This window comes from Octopus bimaculoides, chromosome 4, assembly GCF_046866305.1.
Source record: "Octopus bimaculoides isolate indiv1 chromosome 4, ASM4686630v1, whole genome shotgun sequence".
NCBI classification, from domain to species: Eukaryota; Metazoa; Mollusca; class Cephalopoda; order Octopoda; family Octopodidae; genus Octopus; species Octopus bimaculoides.
The window spans coordinates 129952387-129978503 of record NC_142931.1 but is presented as its reverse complement, the minus strand read 5'-3'; the positions used below and the strand labels follow the sequence as shown (position 1 = coordinate 129978503).

The 26117-nt window shown below is 37.0% G+C and overlaps 2 protein-coding genes across 3 annotated transcripts in view; one reads left to right on the top strand and one right to left on the bottom strand.

Annotated features, from left to right (window-relative positions):
- Positions 1–26117, bottom strand: part of LOC149136250 (uncharacterized) — a 167913-nt gene that overhangs the window by 77052 nt on the left and 64744 nt on the right. The window lies entirely within an intron of this gene.
- Positions 21493–26117, top strand: part of LOC149136251 (uncharacterized) — a 6842-nt gene continuing 2217 nt past the window's right edge. Inside the window, exons 1-2 of the mRNA XM_089351453.1 lie at positions 21493–25670; positions 25929–26117. The exon at positions 25929–26117 is cut by the window's right edge and continues 2217 nt beyond it. Of these exons, the coding sequence (XP_089207579.1) occupies positions 25656–25670; positions 25929–26117 (204 nt within the window). The 5' untranslated portion in view covers positions 21493–25655. The remainder of the gene's footprint in view (positions 25671–25928) is intronic.

The following is a 26117-nucleotide window of genomic DNA, read 5'->3' as shown; positions in this document are numbered from 1 at the left end:
AAGTATTTCGCCCGGGGTGCTAACGATTCTGCCAGCTCGCCGCCTTAGTAAAATATAAATAAGTCTATGTAGACATTAGCATAGTTTTTTATATGCAGATCATTAAAATTCTAACTAAAGTGGAGTTAAATATACCGTGAGAATTCATTCATTTCTTTTTATGTCTAAAATTACTTTCTGAGATGAAGGTAGCGAGCTCGCAGAATCGTTAGCACGCCAGGCAAAATGCTTACTGGGGCTTCGTCCGTCTTTATGTTCTCAGTTCAAATTCCACCGACGTCGATTTTACCTTTTCATCATTTCGGGGTCGATAAAATAAGTACCAAGTTGAGTACTGGTGTCGATGTAATCGACTTACTCCCTCCCCGAAAGTTGCTGATCTTGTGCCAAAATTTGAAATCAATATTTTTTTTTGTGGGGGGGTCGAAAGTATGGAAGAACATGTCCCTCTATTATTCTGAACGAAAGACAAATAAAGATGTTACGCATTGTTCTGGTTCCTGCTGCGAAGTAAAGAAATTTGGTAGTTTACAGTAATCCACCACATGGCTAAGTCCTTTTTGCGATGTGGTGGCTTGTATGCCGCAATAACCCTGAGAAGTATGCCAGCAGAGTGCGAGCTCCTGATAGGGATTCCCATGGAGGCCAAACTAATATAGATCACTTCTTCCCAGAAGGAAACATGGGTTTGCGTAGAGCCAACGTCCCTACCAAGAGAAAGGTAAATTAAGAGGCATTGATGATAATTGAAAGCCAACAAGACATGAGAGACGAAAAGACAGCCCAGAGTCGAAAAGAGTGGATAAAAATCATCGATTGCCTATGTACTGTAGGAAGCGAAGAACTTAAATAATTTGCAGTAGTTGTTGGCACTCCGTCGCTTACGACGTCGAGGGTTCCAGTTGATCCGATCAACGGAACAGCCTGCTCGTGAAATTAACGTGCAAGTGGCTGAGCACTCCACAGACACATGTACCCTTAACGTAGTTCTCGGGGATATTCAGCGTGACACGGCTGACCCTTTGGATTACGGGCACAACAGAAACCAAGAGAAAGTTGTGGTGAAAGAGTACAGCAGGGTTCGCCACCATCCCCTGCCGGAGCCTCGTGGAGCTGTAGGTGTTTTCGCTCAATAAACACTTACAACTCCCGGTCTGGGAATCGAAACCGCGATCCTATGACCGCGAGTTCGCTGCCCTAACCACAGCGCCATTGCGCCTCCACTTGCAGTAGTAACAAGGGAAGTTATTAACTAAATATATTTGCACGCAGATAAATTCAAACATTTAAATGTAACATGACCAGCCTTGTAGGTGCCATCATCGAAATATGTATATACACATATAAAATATATATATATTTGTCTCTGCAAAAAAGAAAATGTAAAATTGTTTAAAATTTAAATAATCCAGAGACGCCAGTCGTATGGTAAACAATGAGTTGGAAGATATCAGCATGTTTAAAGTATAGAACAATAGCAGAAATCTAAAGCAATAAAAGTATTCACAGAGGAATTTAAAATATCTCCGAATTAATTTCTATGCAATCTTTTTTTTTTTTTTTTCTGCGGCAACAAATACACTCATGCATACACAAGCGCGCGCACACACTCAGACACACACAGACACACACGTATGTACGTATATATTTATATATTTGTTGTGGAAAGAGAGAGAGGGGGAGAGAGAGGGGGAGAGAGAGGGGAAGAGAGAGAGAGGGGGGAGAGAGGGGGAGAGAGAAAGGAGAGAGAGATGTTGAAAATGAAGATAACTTCGTCGCTGCCGTCACGTCAAATGGATTCGACACAGCTAAAAGTTTCTACACAGGTTAAGCAATATACGCTGATGAAGCTATTACAGTTTCCTGTCACCGATAACATGTTAACGTCAGGATGTTTCCCAATATGAAGAGCTCCCGAAAGAATATTTTATCAATAGACTTGTTGTCAAAACTAGCAGGATTGATATATTAACTCTTTAATATGTCATTCAAGTCGTCAATGAGAAGATCACAGTAATAGATGACAAATACTTTTGAATCAGAAACATTCAACCAAACCTCTAGTCAAAACTGAGCGGGAAAGACACCTCCCAAATGATTTTTAGTGACTCAATTAATTAATTCAATTCTTATTGTTGTTTAAAGATAACTTTGTTTTATTTGTTGCAGCAACAAACAATCTAAGGACATCATTTTTCTGAAAATAATCTCTGCTTTGTCAAATGATGGCTTTAAACAATAACTGTTTAATGATGGTTTTAAACGATTTACATCAATATCATTACACCGACTTTACTACTATAACATCACCACACCAACATTACAACCATAATGAGACAATGAGAAGCCTCTACTCTAGATATAAAGAAATCGTTGCCCATGGGCCTAATCTTACTACATACAAATTTGAAACTATCCGCTGAGGAAGTAACTCATAACAAATAAGTCATACGAAATAACAAATGACTGATTTTGTAGACCAAAATGTTATAATTTATTGTAAGTTATAATTTATTATAATTTATTATAACTTGCAATTTATAAAATTAAAGATCATTATTTGTCTCAGCATAGATGCACCTACCCAGGTTCCTGTACACTTGCAAACAGTAACAGAGCTGGGGGTTAGTGGAGAAGTCCACCTCGAGATACGCTTTCATGGGGGCGACACTTTTGGATCTGCTGTATAATCCTGAATAGGCTCGGGACAGGTGAAGTGGTGGGGGTAAAACTCAAGAGTTGCCCGGGCGGCGCAAACTCTAGCTACATCATTGCTTTCAAATCACCGGTCCGAAATAGCAGTCAAATTTCCTTCTTTTAAAATGAAGGGTACAATTGATAACGGAATCCTAGATACATTTTATCTGAATGAAAAACAGGATCGTTATGAGTAGTGTGCCTTTCATCATAAGTCTTCTATTCAATCAGAATTGACCAAGAACTAAATAACAACACTGTTGTCTGTCAAATGTAAATAATGTAAATAATGTACATAATTCCTCATCGCTTAAATATAGAACACTGTTACTGCTTTAATAGTAAGAATCATTAGATGGACCGCCTGCCTTCTATTAGAGAAGTAGCACTTTTAAAGTGTGCATTTCTTGAATAAGATAGCTCTAAGTTATCCAGTGGCCTACTAAACACTATTAGAATATATACTGTACATTCTATTTTATGCCATCAATTTCGAAATATAAATATATTCCTTCATATTTACGTAACTCATTGGTCATCCATCATTCCATTCTTTTTGTATACAGACCGGTTAGGCTCGCCCAGATTACTTTACTTCCCGCAGTAACTTATCAGCCCCACCGGTTTCAGGCTAATTCTCTATTATATGTTGTCTCGTTAATCTCCTTTCAGTTCCATACAATGGTTAATTTATTAATGTTTAACTCTTGTGGTGCAGCTTAATATTATTAGTTTCTAAAGCTTCCTTCGGTTTAACTCAAACCTTAAATTCTTTTACAACAACCTTACGTAAAGATTCTTAAAGTTAATAAGTTTACTTCCACAGACTCGTAATATTTGCATTGAGCTTTTAATAATCCTTCTCTTATAATCCATTTTATCTCAGTAAACTTTAAGGCGTGTTTGAAACATTCTATGAAGATATTTCAAGCGTTTTCTGAGCCTTTGTTGTACTGTACTTGATCATCTTTAAGTCCTGCTCAGCCCTACTGAAAAGACCTTTGATCAAAGGCGTTCCAGCGATGACTATCCAGTTGTTTTTAAAATGCATGAGTATCTAAAAAAAGGACACACGACTTCATTAACTCATGTATCCTTTGTTTTAAAATGGCATTATGTGATTTGGGACCAGACTGGCTGCTATTCTTCTTGGCAAGTCAATCGACCGCATGGCGGTGTCTTCATTAGCCTGCCTAAGCGTTAGTCGCTATATTATTGTTGTTGTTATCGTTATTGTTCCTGCTGTTTTTTAGCCCAATGTTCAAAAATAACCAAGCTATCGCGATCTCGACATATTTTCAAGGTAAGTGAACTCTAGCCTACATTTTTCAATGTTTGTTTGTTTGTTTAAGAGTAGTAGAGTGTGGAGTTGGAGTAGATTTGGCTGCTATTTTGAGCACATCAAGGGGCCATGTGGAAGTTCCTTGTTAGCATGTTCACATTGTGTTTAGATGTTAATGTACGTATTCAATGAAGATTTATAGGATTTTTTGCAGCAAAGGCCCCTAAAGTTTTTAACATTTGACGTATTTCTGTTAGAAATACATATCTCACATTTAATGAAACACAGCAGATATTTGAGAAATAGAAACGAGATGAGAAAGGAGAGAATGAAGATATAAGAAAAAAAATAGAAGATAGAAAGATTTATTTTTAAAGAAAAACATTTTCTCTCTTACATAATCAATCCATCTTTTGAAGATGACATGCAATAAATTTCATAATAATTCGTGGTAGCAGTTTTCTTATTTTTTTACTTCTTCCCCTCCTATTGTCTGTGCTCTATGTGGAACAGCAAATAATTAAATTGAGAGAATATTACGTTACCTTGGGTACGGAAACAGAAAGCTTCAGATGCATTTTGTTCGCTGTAACATAAATTTTCTTCGAATAATGAAAGGAAGCAGTGATGACCTATGATATTCTCGTATTGTATTTGTCTACATTCTCCACAAACATTTAATGCTTATTAGTTTTGTTTCCACTGAAGAACAAAGCACGTGAATATGCACCCGTTGTTCAATGTTGCTCTGCATTTGTTAGTGTAATGTTATACAAATAACAAACTAAAGGCCATATGGTAAAACAAAAATAACAAACAACATGTTTAAGTTTTCCAATAACACAACTTTCGGCAATAACACGTAACACTTGACTGAAAATGTCAGTGAGAATGCGTTTACAGCGCAGATCACTCAAATGTATATAATAGAATATATTTCGGTTTCTCTTAACATAAACACTGGTAAAATCAGTATTCTGAGTAAATATTGCTGGTACACATTAACAACGATGTATAGCCTTTCATAAATAAAGGTGTTTATCAGAAAAGGTCTGGTTGCTATAGAAAGCAAGTAAAACTACATTGCAAATATGGCCGACCATCCATCCGTTCAATGTTTATTGTACTTTTGCATTTCAAATGCCAACCATCTGAATACGTTCAGCTGAGTTAGAAATGTTATTTAATAAAATTGTTCCTAGTTTTTGCACAAGGTCAGCACATTTTAGAGGGGCAAGCCGATACCATCAACCCAAGTACATGACTGGTGCTTCATTGTATGCATCCCGAAGTGGATGAAAGGCAAAGTGGTACTGCATTTTATGAATACCCGGGGTGAGGTAAAGGTGAAGTGGTATTTTGTTAAATGTATCATGGATGTATGAAAAGCGAAGTTATAATTTATTTTATGTACTGTGGGGCTGGATGATGAAAGGCAAAATGTTGTTTTATTATATGTATCGCGGCGGAAGATATGAAAGACAAAGTTGGCTTCAGTGGGGTTTGAAATCATTAGTTTAAAAGCCGGAAAGAATACCGCAAAACAATTTTTCCGAAGCTCTAACGATTCTGCCAACGTTTTTCTACTCCTAGGTCTCCTGCAGTTAGCTCGGTGAGAAGAATCCATCGGGGAATTCTTTCCTGTGATATTCTGATCACATGTCTGAAGTACTGAAGCTATGAGCATTCAATACAGAGAAGCAGGGCTCAACCTGAAAAGACACCCTGGTCCCCGAGCTACGCACCGTGTGGAGTAACGTTATTTTAGAGATCCTTCAGAGAGATTCCATTCGATTAGAATATCGGAGGAAAGAATCGCCAAACGGATTATTCCAGCCGGGTCACCAGGTAGTAGACCTAGGTGTAGACCAAGATGAGATGAGTGGATAATATCCATAACCTCAGTTAATCATGTTTGGGAATCAAACAAGAAAGTCTGATGGCAGTTGTTTCTGATAGGACCTTGTGAAGGAGATGCTTGAGGACTCACCACGACCCTCCAAGGAATATTGGGCGAAGATGGATGGCTATATTTATTTTTGTTTTTATATGAAGAGTGGAAGCAGAATTCTTAGATTTAAGAGATTTCTCTTTTGGTATACCATATTAAATGTAATCTTCCCAGCTATTGCTATTTGTATTACATTTTCAGTAATGTCAGGATCTCGGTAATCAGTAATACGAGATATGATAAGAGCAGTCTTATAGCGAATTTTTTTTATATCGTTTCATTTTTATTTTATATTAAGCATGTATACATTTTATTTATTTATTTATTTATTTTGTAATCTGGTACCGAAAATGTGAGTAGTATAATGTCACAAACAACAAACATGTTAAAAAATGAAGGATGCAATGGCGGTAATAGAGTTACAAAAGCGTGCTTCTGTAATGATATGTACATATTTTCTTTCGTTTATTATCTCCACGGAGAAGTCACGTATTTTAATTCCCTCTTGAATCCCAGAGAATGGATTACATGCCACTGATCAACATCACGGGGGTCAAGCCTAAATACTTTTTCAATCTGCTTTAATCTACTTATAAATTTATGAATCGTATCAGAGAAGTTCGTTCGTAAAATCAAAAACAGACTCCGCTTGTAAAAGTCTGATCTACTTTACTTAACATGTAATGCTTGCATAAAAGGTAATTCATCAGATGTACAAGCGGTGCGCTCACACACACACACACATATACGTATGTATGTATGTATGTATGTATGTGTGTATGTATGTGTGTATGTATGTATGTATGTATAGATACAAAAAACTAAATATATTCGGGAAATAAAAACACATATGTACATGAATACAGATATTTATATATATAGACAAATAAATTCCCATTTACATGGAACATAAAAAATACGGAATACTAGGCGAGAATGCATAGCATTTTTAACTCGACAGCTGTTACTGGGAGCCCGGAATTACGTAATAATCGCATTGCCCATAATTAGCAGACGGCATGTACAAAAAGTCAAGTCTATGCAACCAAATGTTTTAATGAAGGCAAAATTTAAGGCGGTGAGCTGGCAGAATTGATACCGCTTCGAACAAAATATTTAGCGGCATTTCCTCTGATTTTACGTTCTGAATTCAAATCCCACCGGTATCGATTTTGCCTTTCATCCTTTCGGGGTCGATAAAATAAGTACCAGTTGAGAACTGCGGGACGATGTAGTCGACTTATCCCCTCCCATAAATTGTTGGCCTTGCCCTTAAATTTGAAAACAATATAGGTGGACTATTTGTGAGAATTCTTTCTACTTATAAATACAAGGCCTGGAATTTTGGAAGAGGGGACCAGTCAGTTACATCGAACCTGGTGCTCTACTAGTACATATGTTATGACCCGAAGGGATAAAAAGGAAAAGTCGACCTCAGTATGAAAAGAGCTAGAAGAAATACCGCTTAGCATTTTGTCCGGCGCGCTACCGGTTTTGCTAGTTCGCCGCTTTGGGGGATATTTATGAAAACTAAAAGTTAAATTAACTAATTAGAAAATTAACTAATTAGAAAATTAACTAATCAGAAACTAGAATATGAAGACTTGTTGATTGTTAACTAAAATGGTTAAGTGGAACTGGTTGTAGTTTAAGAGATTGTTGTTCTTGACGTTGTTGAGCCTCGAGTCGGCTCTGATCAAGTAAATATGGATCAAAGACAGTCAGCCTATGAACAGCGTGACACATAGATAGTGTACAGCAGACTATGTTATCCAAAATGACTTGTTTTAAGATGGTTTGAAGAAGATTCGTCTACTATTTTTGACCAGTCGAGCGACCATATAGAGGTTTCTTCATCAGCTCGTAATAAAGAGCTTAGATGTAGAAGTAAAAAATATAGAGAACGTAAAAAGAAAACAGAAAAGGGTAGAGTAGGGATACGAATGACCTGCAGAAGGATTAAATAACAAGACCAAGCTTAAATTAATAACTGGAGATCAGTAGCTTTAGCGAAATATTAAATAGAGAAGAAGCATATATGATATAGTGTATTACAACAGGGTTTCTTAATATAACTATTTTATTTCCCTTGTGATGGAGATGAACTTCTTTGGGGTGAAAATAGGAGAATATTTCACTGAAAGTGGGTCGAAATTTATTCAGACAAGGAGTAAAATTATTTTTGAATTATCCATCAAAATTGATCATTAAAAGTCTGTAAAACACTATATTCAAAGTTGTCGACCGATATTTCAGAAATAATTGTCTATTTTCTATTATGCTATTTAGTTGAGACAAATTGGATGTGTGCAAAAGGGGCGAGGTATCACTTAAACTCAGCGACATTAAACCGAAAATTGCATTTTTAGTAACAAAAGAAAATAGGAAAAAAAGAAACATCGGTTTCAAGTACCTCATTAAATAAAAAAGTGAGTTTAAAATGTCGTTTTAGTATTTCACTGTTTTGTGTGGAGAGAGTTATCTGGAAACAGAATTTGCAAAAAGTTTCCAGAGGGCGAAGATTGGGAAAAAAAATGTTGAGGACCATTATGTTGGATGAAGAAGATAAGGAAAGCAAATGCTTGGCAGGCATGTGATAAGTAACAAGATGGTAGCTAGGAGAGAATGAAATGGTATGGGAATGGGTATCTGAAGATAAATACTAATGGAAGGAATATGGAACAAAGTGGAAAAAAGTGATGGTGATAGAGAGTTATATGAAGAGGAGAAGAGAATGAGTGGGGAATAATGCATAAAGAGTAAATAAAACGGGAATTTGTAGAAAGTCTTGAGAAGAAAGATATGGCACAGTAAACGAAAGAAAAATATAGTCTTGATAAACAGAAGTTAGAAATAAGAACACAGTAAAATGAAAGCATAAGGAAATGGGAAAGAACGATAAAACTATGAAAACAAACTAATGATGTACGGTGTTTGCAGAGTAATTGAGTATCATAAAAAACTGCTGAACTTCTTAAATATAATGTTCGTCGATTGCAACGGTTGATGTAGAATATATTATGGGAACCAATGTAAGAAATAGAAATTATGCTCACTAAACGATGTGTAATGATGGGTTTCGAAGTAGAAGAAAATCTTCCCGGCCTGCGTATTTAACATCCTCAATGACTCTTGTACGATGTGAACGGAGGAAGTTTCGAGAGAAAACTATTTATAAAAGTAATAATTTGGATGCAGTTCAATGATAAACTAAAGTTGAATATAAGAATTGAAGAATCGTGTGTGTGTGTGTGTGTGTGTGTGTGTGTGTGTTTATCGTAGATATTACTTACTGGAGAAAAGGAAGTATGGATAATTATAAAAATTGCTATCTTGTTTTCATACATTCTATAGACTAACAAAATGGTTTCTAATTTAGGTACAAATCCAATAATACTGGTACTTTATTTCACCGACCTTTGAGAGATGAAAGACGGAGTTGACCTCGATGAGATTTGAACTCAGAATATAAAGATTCAAAAGAAATGCCGCAAAGCATTTTTCCAACGTTCTAACGATTCTACTGGAAAATTTGTAAAGGAAACAAGAGGGGATTAAGCCGGGAAAGTTCTCGTTTATTTAAAGATGCTAACGGTATAACTCACTGATTAAATTCCCTTGATTTCCTCCTCCCGCCTCCTCCTCTTCGAACTCGAACTAAATTTCAGTCTCGGGCGGTGGACTCTATCAGGGAGCAACAGTTGCTCTGCCTCATCTACTGAACATGTCCTCAGGGTCTACTAAAGTAGAGCAGAGTTCAACCGGTACATTGTTCCATGGCTCTGAGAGCCAAGAAGAGGCACGCGAATATTTGACGAGTCCACCTCAAAAACAAAACAAAAAATATCACAGCACCCTTCAAATACCATTTCTTCTTGCAAAATTTCTCTCCCAGTCTTTGCATGGAAAGGACACAGTTAGTTGCTGCGACAGACTTCAACAACCACAAACGTTATCGCAACACAAAATCACCTCCAAGCAAACACCAAGAACAACTAAAAACACTGCGAGTATTATGCCATTCTAAAAATACAAACACTTTCAACTGAGCCCTCTAACTTTTATTGTGTTATCTAAAGGGTAATGCAATATTTGTCGATGGCTGGCTGGTTGGTTGGTATATAGGTGAGTTTGTTGAAATAGGGGACGGGAGCCTCAGAACTGTAACTGGGTTGTTGCTATAAATATTCTCACATAACATTGTGTGGCCCATGATGAACCACTTAAAATGATATACATTCCTCAGCATTTTGTTATTCAAACACATTTCAACACACACAAGCACACACATCCACACACATAATTATACACCCCCACACACGCACACACACACACACACACATATATATATATATATATATATATATATATATATATATATATATGTACATACATACAAATACAAATACATATAGACGGAAACACATATATATATATGTGTGTGGATATATGTGTCTGCGTCTGTGTGTGTAGATATACACATATATACATATATTTTGATTTGCTGTTATTTGTCTCACATCATTTACTTCTCTGTCAACATTCTGTCCATTTAACTAAATAATACACGTGTGTTCAAGACGGTGAGCTGGCAGAATCGATACCGCGCTGGACACAAATGCATACCAGCTATTCTTTTGGCTAAACGTTCTGAGTTCAAATACCATCAAGTTCGAATTTGCCTTTCATTCTTTCGAAGTCGGTAAAATAGCTACCTATACTAGAAAGGAGGTGGCGGGTATCTGTGCGCGTGCGTGTTGTATCTGTATATCTCTGACTGCATCTATCATGTTTCATATCTCTCATTAATTTCAAACATCCTCTATATCTTTACGCTTGTTCTCTCTCTCTCTCTCTCTCTCTCTCTCTCTTTCACACACACACACACACACACTGTATCTCTTCCCTTTAATAGTTTCGGAGTTGCTTATCTCTTTCTCTCTTCAGGAAGCTTCTTTTAAAGATGACATAAATGTTGCGAAAACTACAAAAACGAGACACGATAAAAATTTACAAAGATAAGAAACAACTCCTACCTGCCTATACATATATATATATATATAATAGACAAAGTGATTTGAATGTCACTTTTGCTACCATCAGTGACAAGGTAACCTTGCTTAAACAGTAATGATTATTTTGTTTTTATTCATGTAGCATTCTTTCAACTTCCTTCCACAGTGATTCTGATAACGTTCAGATTTGGCATCGCATTTTACTAATGGAAAGTTTGCACTTCCTTCATGTAAATGTGATAAAAATACTATTTTTTTTTTAGCTTACACAGCTATTGCCATAGAGATTAAATTTCATTGAAAATAGAAGTAATTTTGTTTACTTTCAAGCACATCATGTATGCGCGAGTGTGTGCGTTTCACATTCATACAGGAAACACACAACTAACAATACGCTGTTAACTTCTACAATTTTGTTGCGTAAAGTTGAAACCCTTTCTACATATAGGCACAAGGCCTGAGATTTTGTGTGAAGGGGACTAGCCAATTACATCAACTTCAGTGCTCAGCTAGTACTAATTTTATTGACCTGAAAAGATGAAAACAGAAGTCAACCTCGGCTGAATTTGAACTCAGGACATTCAGCCGGACGAAATGCCGCTAAACATTTTGTCTGGCGTGCTAGCTATTCTGTTAGATCTGTCCAAATTTAGCCAAATGCGGTTTTTTGGGGGGTTTTTTTCAATATTTAATTTTGCTTGCAATAGCCAGTTCTTTTGGTCAAACTATTTTATCTCCAGCTACTTCAGATGCCAAGACATCAAAAATTGTCAAAGTTTAGTACAACGGTTTAGCATTTTTTCAAAGGTGTAGTAAGTCCCACATACGACAGTTTTGCACAAATATTTTTGACTGAAAACATCATACATGCATGGAGTTACGATTTTATGCACCCAACAAAGTATTATTGTTAAGCTGAAACTGTTACTAATGTAAAAAGAAATGGAATGGTGAAACTATTTTTTCGCTTTCTGAAAAAGCAACGTTTTGGGCTTACAACACTTTTCCATAATAGCAATGATATATATATATATATTTATATATATATATATATATATATGGGAGAATTTACGAAAAAAAACAACAGACGAAGACAGGTGGTGTAAACAACAAATGGATGTATTAGTTTAACGCTCGGGAATAGAGAAAGTCTTTGACGTTTCGAGCCTACGCTCTTCAACTGAAGGGAACACAGAAAGAAATAAGGAGAGAAACAAGGAGAAAAAAAAATAAATGTAGTGGTCAACGATCTATCATGGCGAAATATATATATATATATATATATTTATATAAATAAGGATAAGATCGGTATTTAAAATATTGATCTTATCAAGTGGTCAGCATGGGAATAAAAACCATCAAAGGTAATAATTATTTAAAATTATAATACAGGGTATCAAGAGATACCACCACGCTGAAAAAATAGCAGTCAAATCCTGACTCCAAAACCACAATAAATGTCCGCAAGGCACGATTAGCGAAGAGATCCTGTCCGGGATCGCACGAGAAGTTGTTTAGGCGGGCTATTTAAGCTAGTCGTGTGCATACGTGCATATATATGTATGTATACGTCCGTATATGTAAGTATACTGTTTATATGCATGTATTTGTATTTATGTACTTGAGTATATTTCACTGATGAAGGCAAAGCATTTATGCAAAGCCAGAAATCCAGGATTTGAAATTATCTTATTATTTTTACTGGTTTATTTGGTCTTCGTCTTCGCTAATCGTGCCTTGCGGACATTTATTGTGGTTTTGGAGTCATGATTTGACTGCTATTTTTTCAGCGTGGTGGTATCTCTTGATACCCTGTATTATAATTTATATATATATATATATATATATATATATATATATATATATATATATATAACCTTTCTACTATAGGCACAAGACCTAAAATTTTGTGTGGAGTGAGCTAATCGATTACATCGACCTCATTGGCCAACAGCTACTTATTTCATCGACCCCAAAAAGATGAAAGGCAAAAGAGACATTGGTGGAAATTGAACACGGGACGGAAAAAACGGACGAAATACCACTAAGCATTTTGCCCGGCGTGCTAACGATTTTGCAGCTCACCGCCTTATTTTGCAGTATATAATCCTTTCTACTTAAGGGACAAGGCCTTGTACTTAATTTGTCGACCCAGAAAGGATGAAAGGCAAAGTCGACCTCGGCGGAATTTGAACTCAGAACGGAAAAACAGACGAAATGCCACTAAGCATCCTGCCCGGCGTGCTAACGATTCTTCCAGCGCAGCGCCTTATTTTCAATATATGAAAAGAGAAAATTAATGAGAAACAGAATGAAATCGGACCTAACCCCACTGGTTTCATATATTTCTTCCTGGTTGGCTACTATTACAACATTAAAAAGCTTCGTAAACAGCCACAGTATCATGTTACACAACCACATAACCATGAATTTTTTTACTTCATGAAGAATGACTAACAGTGCTAATATATACATTTTTAAGATATTGGGTGACTGAAACGGAAGTCATATTTAATTATGCCCCTTTAATTCAAATCTTGCCGAGAGAAGCCGATATGCAGCATTCAAACAGTAGTACAAATTTATGGCAATGTGCCAAATTTAGAAGTCGCTAATAAAGTACATTTATGTGTTAATTAGAAAATGTAAGTTGTCTTGTCTGTATCTTTATCATAATATATATTGTGCGTGAGTGGGAGAGGGGCATGTGTGTGTGTGTAATTTAGTGGTTAACTGAGGCGGCTAGATGGTAGAATCGTTTGCGCATTGTACAAAATGACTAGCGACATTTCTTCCGGCTCTTTACGTTCGTAGATCAAATCCCAAATGCCAACTGACCAACTTGATCCCGTATATCTGTCTATCTGTCTCCCCCTCTCTTTCTCTCTCTCTCTCTCTCTCTCTCTCTCTCTCTCTCTCTCTCTCTCTCTCTCCCGAACAGACGTTTCATAAGAATGCGGTACCATCTCAACCCTAACCGTGACGCACCGGCGGTGGAGACGGCGGTGGAGGCGGTGATGGAGGTGTCGGCAGCAGCGGTCGTGGTGGAGGCGGTGGCGGCGGCAGCGGCGGCGGCAGCGGTGGCGGCAGCGGTGGCGGCAGCGATGGCGGCAGCGATGGCGGCGGCGGCGGCGGCGGCGGCGGCGGCGGCGGCGGCGGCGGCGGCGGCTGCGGCGGCGGCGGCGGCTGCGGCGGCGGCGGTGGCGGCGGTGATGGAGGCGATGGCAGCGGTGGCGATGGCAGCGGCGGCGATGGCAGCGGCGGCGATGGCAGCGGCGGCGATGGCAGCGGCGGCGATGGCAGCGGTGGCGATGGCAGCGGCGGCGATGGCAGCGGCGGCGATGGCAGCGGCGGCGATGGCAGCGGCGGCGATGGCAGCGGCGGCGATGGCAGCGGCGGCGATGGCAGCGGCGGCGGTGGAGGAGGCGGTGGTGGTGGAGGCGGCGGCGGCAGTGAAGGCCGCGGCGATGGAGGCGGTGACGCTCAAAAATTATATATCAGGTTATAAAAAAAAACGTAAGCACTGAAGTCGATTTGTTCGACTAGAACCCTTCAAAGCAATGCTCCAGCATGGCATCAGTCAAATGGCTAAAACAAAAGATATCCCTTTGGCATCTTTCCAGAAATAAATATGTTGTTAATACTGGTTTCAACTTTTGGCACAAGGCCTGCAATTTCGGAGAAAGGGAATGAGTTGATTACTTCGATCCTAGTGCTTAACTGGTACTTATTTTATCGACCTTGTGAAGACGAAAGGCAACGTCGACCTCGACGCAATTTGAACTCACAACATAAAGATGGACGAAATGCCGCTAAGCATTTTGCCCGGCGTGCTAACGATTCTGCCAGCTCGCTGCTTGAAATCTCTCATAAATATTGATATCTGACGAAATAAGTACCTGTTGATCACTGGGTTCGATATAATCGATTTACTCCTGCCTTGTGCCAAAATTTGAAACCAATATTGATTTCTGACAAAAGTACAAAGCCTCAAATTTAGTCGGAAGAGCATAACCTATTACACGACCCCAGTACTTGACTTGTACTCTATTTTATTGATACACCTCCCCATGCCGCACGGGAAATGGTTAAAGTCGACCTCGGCGTGATTTGAACCTCGAGAAGCAGAGAGACGTAGCTAAATATCGCAAGGTATTTTTATCCCACTTTCTACTGAATCTACGATATGTCGTCGTTTGTCTTTCATTAATATTCTAAAGAAATCCTGATTTATTCTTCATTTGTCACTTACAGGAAGCAACATTTGAATGATGAATTCTTTATGAATTATTCCCGATACCAATGCTGACAGACGCTTCAGTTATGATTGGCAGCTAAATTATTATGCACGTCTGCCTACAGAAGTTGACATAGATACATACTTACGTATTCATACATACATATATGTATACATACATACAATCATACATACATACATACATACATACATACATACATACATGCATGCATATATATACACACATACATACATGCATGCATACATACATACATACATACATACATACATACATATATACCATGCATACATACATACATATATACCATGCATACATACATACATACATATATACCATGCATACATACATACATACATACATACATACATACATGCATGCATATATATACACACATACATACATACATGCATGCATACATACATACATACATACATACATATATACCATGCATACATACATACATACATGTGTGTGGGTGTGGGTGTGTTTCAGAATACATTAATCCATTAATGATTCCTTCGTTACTACTCGGAGTTTCACCTTATTTGTCCTTGTTCAGGCAATAATGTAATGAAATGGAGTAATGAACTGGGAAATGTCAAAGTCCCTAGTATACCGATTCTCATTCGTCCAGAATGGTGGTTAGGTTGTAGTTCGTGTTGCAGACATGCAAATCAGGTTGCTTCTGTTACTGCTACTGTTAGTGGTGCCTTACTGTACTGTAGAGAACTGTAATCAGATTTAACACACTAGTGTCTGGGGAAGAGGATTTTCTGCAATGATTATGATGTGTCGTCTCTGATGTCTATACAGATTGACAACTCTCTCGGACGGTTCAAAGGATTTGCTTGTAAAGACATCAGATGGACAGTACCTCGGACTCCCTGTTTAAAAATATCACTGACTATTTTGGAATGTCTCAGTTGTTATACACAATAACCTTGCTCATGATGTTCCTGATCATTGAGATGTGTTAAGATCTACAGTTGTTTATTTTCGAAATAAAGTAGAAGAAAGAATTGGAGCTCTCTTCGCCTCACGACTTGAATAACTGCAAATGTTAATTGTTTCGACTTTTAGATGTGTTTGCGATGAGCATTGTACAATTATTCTCAATACCATCCGGAGGTATTATAGCTGTTCTCTATAACGCTGCTTTAGAGAGGCACAACAATCTATATGGGAAGAATGAAAAGTTTCTGAAGTTGTGAGATTGTTGTTATTGATGATATCGTGGCTGGCTGGTCGGATATTTTTAGTTGTAGGATTAGAACTGGGAAGCCTTATTATCCTGAAAGAATAGCTGACCTTTACGTTATTCATATTCAAAAGTTAATTGCATTTATGCCGATTATTGTATCTGTGGTGATTTATCGGGATAAAAGGTCTATGACAACAAAGATTATTTATAAAAAGTTATTTGGCACATCCCCAAACCACTTTCTTTTTATTCGCCTACTCATTGATCGCCATTGCTTAATGGTTTATGAGAAAGTGGTTGACACAGCTTCTGTAAAGTATATAAATAATGTTTAGACAAACAATGGGCTCATAATTTTGCCAAGTCAATGTTTTCATTTTTAGTTATAAGATTTGTCTGCGCTTTGACATCGCAATTTGTTTTGTCAATATTTTGCGATATACTTAAGTTCCTGTCTGCAGAATTCAAGACGGAAGTCCTTTGTTTGAGATAAAACAGTTCGTGGGATATGTGAATATGTGAGCAGAAGTTAATGTGTACATATTTGTGGGTGTATGTGTGAATGTGCTTGCATTCGTTTTATGAGTATATACTATATTTTGTTAGAATTGCTGTTGTGTGGTAACATTTTATGTATGTGCGTGCATACTGCATGCACATATGTGATTGTGGGTACAATGTTCATCTCTTAGGAAACTTAAATCGAGAATCTTTTGAATTTTTTGCAAATTTTTGCTGCACCACTAATCAATTAAATTTGACAGATGAGATTTAATCTTTAGTCTTTCTAGGAAAAATCCAACGTTTAGAGGCTTTTATGCAAATTTGTTGTGACATATCCCAATGCATCTCTGATAAAAGATGCAAACGAGAATATAGAGTCAAGATATTCGAATTGCAAGTTCACGTTAGTTCACCACAGATGTTCTTTTTTCCAAAACTTTAGACGAGGCATTCACATTCACTGAGCTGACAGCCTCTACAAGGAGATCACTTTTGTTCCTTCTTCCATACAATATCAAATTTGTTGTTTGCACCAGAATGCTGTCTTACGTGAACATCCCATCAGTATTCTTTATTAAAGGTGTGGATACACTCTGATTCGGGGAAGTGGGGTTGTACGAAAATATGAAGGAAAATCCTTCCTAAAGATAGTATTGGAACTAGTGGGATACTATGTCAGTTTCAATGAAAGGTAGTACCATGTAGACATTTTTGGAGCATGTGATGATAATCGGTCGTCATTTTCCATCATAACGCGCGCTTGTATGTGTGCGTGCGTGTATGTCTGTGAGTTTTTCATATGTTTTTCCTGGTTCTAAGAGTTGCCCGTATAACTACGCCGATGTGAGTGGCATGACACTCTATGTATGTACATATACATGTATGCGCATATGTACGTACGTACGTACGTATGTATGTATGTATGTATGTATGTGTGTATGTATGTATGTACGTACGTATGTATGTATGCACGTTTATTGAAACATGAAGACGAACATTAGCTGAAGATCTGAGTTTGTTTCATTGTATTTACATGTTCCAACGATTTTTTATTTGTTTCATTATCATTATTATCATTATTATTATTATTATTATTATTATTATTATTATTATTATTATTATTATGTGTTGTTATTATTCAAAGAAAAGGAATGCATGTGTATCTGTTGGCAATCTAACATAATCATTCATATCTGAAATATGGAGATAAAAATAAATAAAGCCTAAGTGTCAATGAAATTCTGCTGCGGGGATAGAATCTGGGTAATATTTCACCGGAGGAATGTCAACAGCTAGATATCTTGTCAATGTTTCCTCTTCGTTTCTATAATCTATAAGAAATTTATCATTTCGCCTGCAGATGGAAATTCTGACTGAAGCAACGTTTGAGTCACACACTGTCTGTGATACGATAAAGTTTTCTCTCCAAATAGAAACTTTGGTAATTCCAGTAAATATGAAGGATATTTGAGTATTTCCATTTGTAATCAATAAAGTAGTTTTCGATTTCCCAAGTCTATCAGAAGGATAATGGACTGCCATAATGGACAGTACTTGAACATGTAATATGTCTAATGTTTCTAAAGAACAACTTATTCCTACTAAAGTTTCGATTCTGACTCGCTATAAATGTGTTACCGAATAATTCTTTTTCGTTGTGATAATTATGCTTGACAACTATCTTCTACTTAAAGCCACGGACCGATCAATGCCTTGTGAATGGATTTGATAGACGCAAACTGTGTGGAAGCCTATCTTTAAACTCTGGCTCTGATGAGACTTATATATAAGGGAATTGTTTATATATCAAACCACGAGAAAGTAAAATACTTATGAATAGATTTACAATCTACCGACTAAAATTTCGACCACCTCAGACAGAATTTAAACAACATTATTTATTACAAGTCTTGAAAACTTACAGTTTAACTTAACTTACAACTCTTTAGAAAAAGAAGAACTTGAACCTTTTCCTTAAAGATCAAATCTTTATATAAGTCGAACCAAATTGATGGTTTTTTAATGTTTAAATAATTGTCTATGTTATATTATGTTATATTATATTCATAGTATATTATGTTATATTATAATATAAATAAATTATTGGATTGTCAATTGTATCGCTCTATTTAATTTTATCCTTATATATATACACATATATATATATACATACATACGTGTGTATGTGTGTGTGTGTGTGTGTGTGTGTATGTGTGTTTATGTTTGTGTGAGTGTATCTTTGTGCTTTTGTTTGTCAGTCTACCACCGCTTGACAACCGATGTTGGTTTATTTACGTCCCCGTTATCTAGTGGTTCAGCAAAACTGACGGATATAATAAGGACCAAACTTTAAAAAATAAGTACTGGAGATGATTTGTCCGACTAAACTCTTCAAGGCAGTGCCCTAGAAAGGCCGTAGTCCAATGACTGGAACAAGTAAAAGAGGGGTAAAATGGGACCTTGGATTAGCAGATCACTAGATTAACGAACAAAATATTTTGCAATACTTAGTCGTGTCACTCTAAGTTCAAATTCAAACAAGGTTGACTTTGCTTTTCATCTTTCCGCGGTCGATGAAAAACAAAAACGGCATTGGGCGCAGGTATTGGTTAAGAAGGTCTCTTTTCAACAACGTGGTTCCGGATTCAATCCCATTGCACTGCACTTTGGACATGTGTCTTCTTCAGTTGCCTTTAGCCAAGTGAATTTGATAAACGGAAACTGTGAAGAAGCTCGTCGTATAAATATGTGTGTGTGTGCGTGTATCTCTATGTTTGTATCTGTCTCCGTCCAAGCACAGCTTGACAAACGTTGTTGGTTTGTTTACGTTCCCAGAGCGTAGTAGTTTAGCAAAAAGGACAAACAGAATAAGTAACAGATTTCGAAAAATATGTACTCAGGGCATTTCGTTCGATCAAACTGTTCAAGGTGATGCCCCAGCATGGTCGCAGTCCAATGACTGAAACAAGTAAAAGATAAAAGATACATATGCGGGTGTGCGTGTGTGTATGTGTACATATGTTTCACCGTATATCGAACGAAGTTTCCCGAATTAAGACACTCCTTAATTAGAAATGCCAGAAACCAGTAAGTGGTCCGTTATAAAAGCTGTGTGTCTATCGTCGCTGTTGTTCATAAATTCGAATAGAAGATAGACAAATAAATAAATAAATAAATAAATAAATTATATGTACATGTTACGTTTATAAACTTACAGAACTCCTAAAGCTTTTAGCGCCTTCCAGTCTGATATTACTCTTAGTATTTTGTTTTAATCTCTATTTCTACGCACATGCAGGCACATATGCAAACACACAAACAGGCACACGCATGCACATGCATACGAGCATGCGTGCGCACACACACACACACACACACACACACATCTGGCCTCTGACATGCTATTAACCCACCGTTCGATAGTTTGATGCCTCTTCTTCCTCTTACTCTTTCCTCTAACTTCTTTCCTCTCTCTCTTTCTCTCTCACTCATCTATACATTCTTTAAACCTGTAGTCTTTGAGCTACCTTCTTTTACCTTTTACTTTTTTCAGTCATTGGATTGCGGCCATGCTTGGACACCGCCTTGAAGCGATTTTAGTCGAAGAGATAGGGGATCTAGTCTTTGTTATTCGCAAAATGAGCCCCCTTTAATTTTGCTCAGATTGCTTTCAATTTTGGTGTATCGATGCATCTCTGAATTTTGATTACGATCAACAAATTACTTTATCTCGTAAATTAAAGAATCCGATGTTATATGGAATATGCTAGAAATAGTAGCCAAATTTTTCTTTTTCTAGAAAAAGGAGCCGTTTACGCGTGATTTCTATGTCACATTCGTTGAAAGTATGCAAAATAATCTGGGGAAAAAAGACGCGCGAAGCAAAACTCCTTTGGTGGGAAACTTCGAGGTTCCCACCACCCCTCCCACTTTTTCCTCCTGAAAAAAGTGACTCACGGCGGGTTTGGAGGTGAGATACGTTGAATGCACCCGAAAAAAAACTGTTGAAAAAAATTATTTCACACCGAGGTACGAAATATTTACCGAAAGAACAAAATCTTGTAGCGATTATACCTGTATTTTAATTAATTCAAATTAATGTACCTCATCTTTAAAAATGGCAAAATTTTTGTCGGTTGCCATCTGGGATAATTCTAGTAACAAATCAAATCAAACAGGTAAGATGCATTAAGAATTTCAATTTTAGTGTTTATCCATAAAGTTATTGCTTTTACGCCTGTAAATTAAATTTACTCTGGCCAGCATAATGAGAAAACCAAGTTCGCCTAAAAGTATGCCAAAACCAGCATAAAAATATATCATCTGCTCTATATGGGTGACCTGAAACTGTTCGCCAAAAATGAAAACCACTTCGTCTCTCTGATCCAAGCAGTAAGAATATTTAACAAAGATATTGATATGCAGTTTGAGATATAGAACTGTTCAGTTTTAATTATGAAGAGTTCTGAAAGATTAAATTCTGCTGGTATAAAATTATCACAAGATACCATTAGATCTCTGAGAAATGATCAGGGATACAAGTACCTAAGGATACAGGAGGACGATAAGATAATGGAAGGAGAAATGAGAGAGAAAATGTCAGAAGGGTTAAGAAAGTGCTCGAAACAAAACCAGATGGAGGAAATGTTATCAAAGTTGCGTATTCGCGAGTCATACCAGTATTAAGATATTCTGCTCTTTTGCTAAATTGGACAAAGTGAAGCCTACAGGAATTTGATAGAAGAACTAGGAAGCTACTTAGATTGCAGAACGCTCACCACTCAAAATATAACATCTGACTCTGCCGACCAAATAAAAAGAAAAAGATATGAGGCTTGTTAAGCGCTGAAGACACCATCAGCTCTGCCCTATGTCAAGTTCTGGGATCGCTAAGTTACGGGACGTAAAGCCACCAACACCGGGTGTTGATGGTGGACAAACACGAACACAGACACACGCACATACATACATATATATACAGGGTGATTCAAAAGTTGCCATACATAGGAGCAATTTATCTTTTTATAATAAACAGTTTATAAGAACAGTTTTTTTTATTTAACAGGCTCTATATAGTTACCATGTTTTGAACACACATGGCAATGCGTTTACCCCACTCATTGTGAACTCGGAATAGCACATCTGGTGATACGTGTGCAAATGAGTTGGTGATGCGTTCCTTCAAATGATTTATGTCTTTTATCTTTCCGCGATACACCATGCCTTTCAAATGCCCCCAAAGATAGAAATAAACAGGGGTCAGATCAGGGGATCTAGGAATCTTATAAACTGTCTCTTATAAAAAAATAATTTTTCCTACGTATGAAGACTTTTGAATTACCCTGTATATAAACACACGACGGGCTTCTTTCAGTTTCTGTCTACCAAATCCACCCACAAAGCTTCGGTCGGCTCGAAGTTATAATAGAAGACACTTACCCGAGGTGTCACGCATTGGGACTGAACCCGTAATCACATGGATTGGAAAGCAAGCTTTTTACCACCCACCTTAACCTACTATCACCCAAACAACTTTTCTGGTCTTGTACCTACATAATTATTAGGGTGGTGGGTTGGCATTAGTCGGTCTGGAACTATAGTAATCAACACTTGCCCAAGGTGCCGCGGATTAGGATTGAACCCGAAACCACAAGGTTACAAATCTCACCGACTTCAGCTCTACCTTACATCTGTCTGAAGTGAATTACTTAAAGTACCAGTCACTAGAGTCATTTTAATCGATGAACCACATGCCACAAAATTTGTAACCTTGCGCCTACGCCAGAAACAATTATTAAACGCAAGATTTGGTAAGAAAGAGAAGAAAGATGAGGAGAAGAGATATGGAAGGAAAGTAAAGTCTTGGCAAACCTGAATAAATCGGCAGACACAACAGAAATTGAAGCTATGTTGGGTGGAAGATGCTTCACTCCCAGAATACTGACACAGAAAACAGATGTTATAGGCATATGTCGCAGACAGTGTCTAACAATTATAGGGTGGCGATATTATAGGAAATGGTATTCATACAGACAGAATGATACAGGAAGGCTGCCTTGATATTAGTTAGTGCTAAAACAACATATTCTAAAAGGCTGTTTATAGATGTTGCACTACCAACAACCGAAAATATTTCACCGAAAATATATCAATGACATTATTTCCTTGGAAATCTAGAAAAATCCAAGATTAAGATTTTCCAATATCTAACTCAATGGTTTTCAACAGGGATCCGTACAATATTTTGTTAAAATTGATGTGCAATAAATTGCTTATACTTCAACAATACACAAAATATTTTAATTTTTGTATACAATTCCTAATAATAATTATATTAATACAGTAGGAGTTTTTTATTAATACAGCGAATGGCTATGTAGATCCACTTGAGTAAAGCATGAATTAAAGGGGTACATAGGCAATAAATGGTTGAGAACCACTAATCTAAATCAATTATTCTATATACAAACAAGTACAGGAAGATGGTACTTACTACATACTTTTAAAAACTGTTTATAGATGTTGCACTAACAACTGAAAATATTTCTCTGAAATTATTTCCCTGAAAGCAGGAAACTCAAAGAAGTTTAAGCCGTTCCAATATCTAGACCAGTGCATTTCTATGCAGAAAATAAAATACCGGCGCACTTATAACGAGGTGGAAAAAAAAACATTTGTTTTTAAGTTAAAAAAGTAAGAAAAAATATTTAGAAAACTATTTCTTCGTTATATTAAGAACGCTCCCGTACAATGTGGCGAGCTGCCAGGATCGTTCAGGCATCGGGAGAAGTTCTCTGCGGTATATCTTCCAGTTCTTCATTTCCTGAGTTCAAAAACTCGCAGAGGTCAATTTTTCTTTCCATCTTTTTGGAGTCGATAAAAAAAGTGCCATTCATATACTAGAACCGGTGTAGTAGATTCACCCTCTCACGAATTTTTGGCTTTGTTCCTATATCAGAAACATTTAATTATCCTTGTGAATAACGAAAATTATGAATAATGAGTTTATCAGGGCCCTCAAGCATTATTTTGATTTTCTAAAAATTTCAGTTACACTTTCAAAACTCAGCGATGTACTTAGATACCCATTGCGGCGTGCTGTTTGAGAACCACTAACATTATCTGTAAAGACTTTGACAAATAGAACTAACAAAGATGTTGAATGTGGATTAGTGATTTTAGATATTGGCAATCACACGTGCTTTAATAAATTCTGGTAAAACTCCTCACATTGACAAGATACTAGGCTCATTCATTATTAAAAATCATAGAAAAACTAGCACAGCTACTATATCACGTCAGACACTAACATTATAGCAATCAAACACACACACACACACACACACACACACACATACACACACACATACATACATACATTCGCCATGATAGATCGCTAGCTACTACATCTTTATTTTCTCTCCCTGTTTCTTTCTGTGTTCCTTTCTGTGGAAGAGCGTAGGCTCGAAATGTTAAAGACTTTTTCTCTTCCCGAGCGTTAAACTAATACATCTGTTTGTTGTCTACACCACTTGTCTTCGTCTTTTGTTTTTTTTTTTTTTGTGTGTGAATTTTCCCCCTACATATATATATATACACCCTTGCGACAATGTAAACTTTCATTTAATCAAAATATTCTTGGCATGAAGAGTAGCTTGCGGTATACATCTTGTATGGATATTTGCCACTTCCGAGATTCAGCTCGCTATGAAACACATGTAACCCGGATTTTATCTACTCCATACCTTAACTCTAGTGTTCTTATTCGCATTACCGGCAACCCTGGTCGCCTACCGTGAAATATAAAAAGAACTTTTTTCAGTTTATCGTACTTCGATACGAAAAAAATCCACAACCTTCTCAATAAACCACTAAACTTAGTTTGACTTAGAAACTGTTTAGGTCAAAAGTTGACCCAGGTTGTGACTAACGTAATGGTTCCAACGATGACGACGTTGATAATAAATTATCCGTCATTTTCTATGCTGAACATTCAGTAATTCGAAAAACTTGACTATCTGCTCATTAAATTAACCTGTAAGTAATTGAATATTCCACGAACACGCATGCCATTTATGTAATTCCTAGGTTGAATCAGAGTGACACAATATTTGAGAAGGTCGAACGGTGAAATTATGGGTACAATCCATCTGACTGACTTCCACTCAATTTCCATCAACCCAATTTTATTTACACAGCTTGAGTTAAACTGAAGATATGTCAAAAACACTAGCCCAACATGACCCCCAATGAGATCGAACTCGCACCCTCATAACTACGATTCAAACTTATTTACCATTTGGCCAGAAAATATATATATTGACATAAAGAAAAGCGCTCGCAAATTGACTGATAAAAAATTTCCAAGTTTCAAACACATCTTAGAAACAGAATTGTACTTATTGACATAGCAGCTATATATGCAACAATAGAAAAAATAGTCGATATTTCTGGCACAAGCATAAAGCCACGTTTTAAATTACATGTAATATAATATAGCCTTAAAATATGAAAGGATTCTCCGCCTCTGCTATAAAGGCCTTTAAAAAGTCATTAATACTTTAGTACAGGATGAAGAATTCTTCGGCTACCGCAAAATTCATATGATCCTTCACTAGGGGATTATTTGTGATTTATAAGTGGATAGGTGCATTAGTGACGGTTTATAGTCTAATAAATAATGTAATGTACGGGGTTGGAAGAAAAAGCTACAAGATTACAATTACGCGGGTTTACTGCATGGAAAATGTATTCAACGAGGGTATGTGCAGTATTTTGTTTAGGTTTTGTATTATCGATTGCACTGAAAATACTCTACGTGATATACTTTAACTACCAATTAGTGCTCTTTACAATATGTTTGTATATTTGTGAGTCTTGGAGGCAGGTTTGTTATGCGTGTCAATGCATCTCTTTTAATGATCCCCAAGCCACCTATTTTTATAGGAATTATTTCTGCTTTCCTTTTCCCCGCGTTCTTGTTATTTTTAGTCTGAGATTTTTTAATTCCTCATTTCAGCTATACCAATCCTCGAACTGGACCGCGCTGCATCATACCAAAGATCCTGTCTTCCCTCCATCTACAATAAGGACACATTACTGCAATAGTCTGGGTTTTAAGGGCCCGCAATTGTTCAACATCCTTCCAGGCAACCTTAGAGATCTACATGGTGTTGATGTGGAAGTTTTCAAGGAACGTCTGGACAGG